The sequence below is a fragment of the Prosopis cineraria genome, unplaced genomic scaffold, assembly GCF_029017545.1.
Source record: "Prosopis cineraria cultivar Desert tree isolate PC_DT_omini unplaced genomic scaffold, ASM2901754v1 PC8, whole genome shotgun sequence".
Taxonomy (NCBI): Eukaryota; Viridiplantae; Streptophyta; class Magnoliopsida; order Fabales; family Fabaceae; genus Prosopis; species Prosopis cineraria.
In genome coordinates, this window is record NW_026555339.1 from 5,851,935 (window position 1) to 5,857,268 (window position 5,334).

Below are 5,334 nucleotides of genomic sequence, written 5' to 3' on the forward strand. Positions count from 1 at the left end.
AATCAGTGTTTATTATTTTTAAATTTAAACCTCAATTAAAATCCAGCACAAGCCCAAAATATTTCAATAGAATTCCTAAACCTACTTTTCTCAATTTTACTATTTAGTTTTAGAATAAAAGATGGTCTAGACTAGTAGAGATGTGTTGCCATTGTTAATTAAGAAGAATCAAATATTTCACTACTTGCTACTGAAACACGTTTCCTTTTTATCAATTTAAAATAAGTTTCTTTTCATTATAAATATTAAGATAATTTTGTAATGAAATTTAACTCGTGTTAATACAATGCATATACTCTATTGTTTATTAATAAAAAATTTCTAATATTTTTATCTTCAATATGAAATTTATTTTCATTCATAAATAATAAAGTTGAAAATGTGACTTGATGTTGGAATATGAAAGAAAAAAAATGAGTCAAAAATATATTAGAATTTATGTATAAACCGAACTGCTTAAAAACTGAACCAAATAGATCTTAATAAAAAATCAATCAAGTGTCATTTTTTATGCAAATCAATTAATTTGGTTTGGTTTATATTTTGATTAAAATTGAATCAAACCATACCTTTAATCACCTTTAGATTAGTTGTTAATAACTGGGATCTTAAAGTTCTTTCCCTAAAGTTATTCTATATCAAAAAAGTATTGCATAAAGGTCGAGTCCAGCGCTCTTATCCTCCTGGGCCCACCTTCATATCGGGCTTACCAAATGAAGAGCCCAGCCCAGAAGAGAGAAAAAGAACGACACCGTTGCGTTGCGGTTCTCCAAGTCCATTCCATGACCCCATCTTACTCTGACACAAAGCCGATTAGCTGCGGCTCCTCCGCATTTGAGGCGCCAAAACAAAACGACCACTTTCCCTTATCTCCCGAGTCTTCATTCTCACCTGTTCCCCTTTATTGCCTGTCTACCTTATACATCGCACATTGGTCAGTCTCATGCTCTGTAACAGTTCAACTTGGAGGCTGAATCTGATAGGATCAAATTCCGGATAATTAGGTAAATTAATCCGAAGTTTAATTTACTTCATCTGGTGTTGATTAAAACCCTTGTTGCTTCCTCTGGATGCCTTACCTGATTCTTCTTTCTTTCTACTTTTTATTTTTTCGTCTTTAGGACTTTTAATGGTGAGAATGGGATTTCTTGATTGTTTTGAACTTTCTCTTCTTCTTATTTGACTTTGATGAAGGATTTCAAATTTCGTTCATGTTGTATTATGAGGCATTCATTTGCCTGTAATGTACTTTTCTCGTTCTCTGTTGTCGTCACTTGTTAATATACCTCACTTTTGAAGGTTTTGTCTGAACATAACAATAGTCTAAAACTGATGCTACAAAATTGTTTCATTAAATGGTTCGAATTCTGGAGAAACATTGTTTCTTGGAACATTTTATCTGCGTCTTCCCCTGGGGGCGGGGGTTTTGGCAGCGATTGGACAACACCATGGTTGTGCAAGTCAATGAATGTGGTTTTGTTGAATTTTATGTGACCCATTTGTTGGCTCAGTGACCTGATTTCTTCTTTGCCGTTGTTAAGAAAAATTAAAAAAAATTATTCCTTGATCTTGTTTATCGTCTTACAAGGTTGTATGAATTTGCTAAGCTCTCCAACTAGGTAAAAGTGGTTAGGTAGGAGACTCTTTGGTTGCATGCTTAGTAAGGATGTGATTTTCCGGAATGCAATCATTGCAGCTCATGTCTAGACTTCGAAATTGATGAAGGCGTTTGGCTGTTCAAGAAAATGCTTCATGAAGATTTATATGATCAATTAAAATTGTTTGGAGAAATTGCATTTGAACCTGCCTGTCTTAATTTTTGCCTCCAATTGCCAATTTATATTCACTCATATGAAAGGACTAAAGGAATTTTAATAATTTTTTGAATTTGTAATTTCCAAATTTAGATGATAGGGGCATGTTGTAATGGGACAAATTTTACCACCTATCATCTGATTGCAATATTTTTAGACGAGGGGGAACATTGCAATTTGAGTTAAAAGTAAAGTGCAATTTCCCCAAATTATTAATGGTCATGGATATGCTGGCAGCTGGCAAGCTTGATGAGGGGCATGGATTTTCTTATTGGACGCTTTACAATGTCATATCAACACAAATGGCATGGCTGTTGGGATCAGTAAATATGTGATGCCAGTCAAATTGATACACATGACGCTATTTGTTGAAATAACATGATTGCAGGCTATGACCGGTGTGGAAGAAGGGATTAAGCCTTCAATCGTTATTGGCAGACCCCATTAATTGCCTAAAAAAAAAAAATCCCATTAAGATACAGTTCCATGAAATATTATGATCAGGCAGGACTGATAGATAGAGTAATAAAGATCCTTCAGGACACTGGGTATAGTTTCCAGGAAATCTCTCAACTTTTGCTTGAGGTTTAAGTGCATGTTCCAATCTTGCTACTTTGCAAGTGGCAGGAAGCTTTGTTGGTACATTCTAAATGTTTTGATTTCCACATATGCCAAATGTGGAAGGGTGTTCTGGGCAAATGTTCAAAGCTATTGATTGTGTTGATCTTGTTTATCAGATCTCCTTCATTTCAGATTTTGTTGTCAGGCAATGTGCAGAGGAGGTTTTAAGGTCTTTGAGCATTCAGGTAATCAGGGCTTGAATTTGACAATTTATTTTAAATTCATGATTAAAAATTGTGACCGAACCTTTGGTGCTGCAATTGCCTAGTTGAGGTGGTTTAGATCAGCCTTTGACATGGTGAGGGTGTGAACACCAAGGCAAATGATGGAGTATGATATTTACTGCTTGGGACTCATTGTGTACATGGAAACCTGGATTTTGGCAGATTTACTGCTCACAGCCTTCAAAAATTGAAATATTTTATGCCACTAAGGAGAACAAGTAGAACATATCTGGTAGGAGCGAAGAGATTGGGAGAGAGGGTGTTAATGAGAAAGGAAATAGTTGGAAAGCTGTCTATATGAGTGAAAAGTCAGAAATCGACACAACATTTTTCTCTAAGATGATCCAGCGAACCTGAGGTGTAACAAGTTTCAGACTATACTGAAGACATAAGGAGGACAAGTAGAACATATCTGACATTAAGTCTTCAATTTTCAAGATTTTATGATCGGAGATTCTCAGAATTTGTTACAGATCCTTGCATGTCCATTGTAAATGAATCATTTAGCTTATGGGTCTGCTCAGTTCTTAGCTGTGTTCACGAAGTTTACTTCGCTCAAGTCTTTTGAAATTCTGCTTGCTTTAACATCTACTGATTGTTCTTTCATTAGTTCTATACTTTTATTGGACAGGTAACATCATATGTGTTTCAATAATTTATTCGAAATGTAATACTCCGGATTATATACAGTGGAGGATCGTACATCAATAAAAGACCATAATGTAAAAGCTAGAAAGAAGACTAAGAATGACTTTCCATTGATAAAAAATAAATTTGTGGACAAGATGAACCATAAATCCCCTATAATGTGCATTTATTCTAGTTGATGGTTATTTTTTCTGTATATCAGTTGTCTGTGACATCGTTGCTGTTACTAATATTTTGAGGTTGTTTTGAGATGTAACATTTTACTTGTCAACTTTTTTAGGTTGGCTAACTTTGTCAACCGTACTATTCATAACACAAGAAAGTCAAATGGCACTTTCAATGAGCTCCATTGCAGTAGGCCTCAGATTTGGCTCAATTCCTATAACCGAAGATGCTGTCTCCAGAAAGCTTATGCCCAGATCTTCCAGAGGGCTTCGCATTAGGGCAGTTCAAGAGAACGGTGGATCACGGAGACTTGTGGACATCATTAGAATTGTTCCTGAACTCTCAAGAAATTACTTCAGAAGTCCTTCTCGGAGGGCACTATTTGGTGGAATCTCCTTGTTGGGTGGATTTTATGTTGCACAAACAATTTCCCTATCTTTTGGTGCTCTTGGAGTAAATGATGTGATTGCTGCTGTAGTATGTGTTCTTCTGACAGAATATGTGACCAAGTTCTATTACAGCCGGCCAAAGGTTACCTTCCCAATTGCCCTTCTCAACAACTTTAAAATGGGTTTCACTTATGGACTCTTCATCGATGCCTTTAAACTAGCCAGTTGACCACAGATTAATGGAACTCTTCAAGTCTGATCCTTTGCCCACCAAACCTTGTGCAATTGACAATTCTATCGCAAGGTCTTAAGTCTGGCATCGGAAGTCAGAGTATTCTATTGTAAAGGCTTGCATGAACCTTGGGCTCTAAAGGCGCTGGATGATATATGTAATTACCTTGGCTCCTCTTGCAATCTACCGATCCATTCCACCAATCCCTTGAAACCTGTCTATCTTCTCCAGTAGTAGCAATTAATTAGAGATTGTAGACTATTTATCACTGTCAAACAATAAGAACGCATGAATCTTGAGAAAAGCATACATGAACGCCATCTAGTTATTGGGCTTATGGGTAGTAGGCCTTAACTCTGGATAGAGATATGTATATAATATTTAGTGCATGTGATTGCAAAAGTGGCAGCAGCAGCAACTTCGTAGCTGTGGACTTTTCAAGAGTTGATATCATCTTTATCAATGTTTAGGTGATAGCATTAAACTTGAAGGGAAGTTTCACTGCAGCTATGAAGTACTCTTTTTATTTAAAAATATAATATATTTTTAATCGAATCTTATCTCTCAATAAAATAATTACCTACTTTCAAACTAACTCTATCTTTTTATATTTATTTTTATTAAATACCGTATAATAAATATAAAGTCATTATTAATAAAGACATTTTAAAAAAAAGCAATAATTATATCTTGAAAGATTAAAAATATTTTACATTTTTTAACATTCAATCTCTTAAAAAATACTTAACATTTTTTAACGGATGGAGTACTTGGTATTTGACTCTCCCCTCTTTTCCCTTTTTGGCCATTGATTTCTGATTTATTTTTTATTAAGAGTTATTTTTATTTTTGAACTGTACACAAAAGATTATAAATAATTTTAAAATTAAGTATGGATCAATTTTATTCTTTAACTTTAAGAATTTCCCACTTCATCACCCTACTGTTCTCTCATCTTTAGTGGACTCCGGGCTCCACATTATTTTTTTAAATATTTTTTATTATAAAATATTTAAATTAAGGGGCAAAAATGACCATTTAAATAGAAGTTGACATGCAAAAATGACATTTAACTTAATAAAAAATATTTAAAAATAGTGAAATCTATTGATGACTAATATACGTTAAGTGTTTTTGACACTAGGATGATAATAGAGAAAATTTTTAAAATTGAGAAGTAAAATTAATTCATAATTAAATTTATGATTATTTGTGATTTTTCTATTATAGCTCAAGAACAA

At 34.1% G+C, this 5,334-nt stretch overlaps 1 protein-coding gene across 4 annotated transcripts; it reads left to right on the forward strand.

The window, feature by feature from the left end:
- The first annotated feature begins 818 nt into the window (after positions 1-818).
- LOC129317759 (uncharacterized protein ycf20) lies at positions 819-4,536 on the forward strand. 4 transcript variants are annotated; one of them, XM_054962125.1, is made up of 3 exons: positions 823-1,004; positions 2,552-2,620; positions 3,588-4,536. In XM_054962125.1, exons 2-3 carry the CDS (start codon positions 2,584-2,586, stop codon positions 4,088-4,090), a joined length of 540 nt encoding a protein of 179 aa, XP_054818100.1. In that variant the 5' UTR covers positions 823-1,004; positions 2,552-2,583; the 3' UTR covers positions 4,091-4,536. The 4 variants fall into 4 exon arrangements, 3 of the variants coding, with proteins under 3 accessions (XP_054818100.1, XP_054818101.1, XP_054818102.1); XM_054962126.1 differs by having other exon boundaries at positions 2,568-2,620; XR_008595039.1 differs by lacking the exons at positions 2,552-2,620; positions 3,588-4,536 and adding an exon at positions 2,052-2,543 and having other exon boundaries at positions 819-1,004.
- The last annotated feature ends 798 nt before the right edge of the window (positions 4,537-5,334 follow it).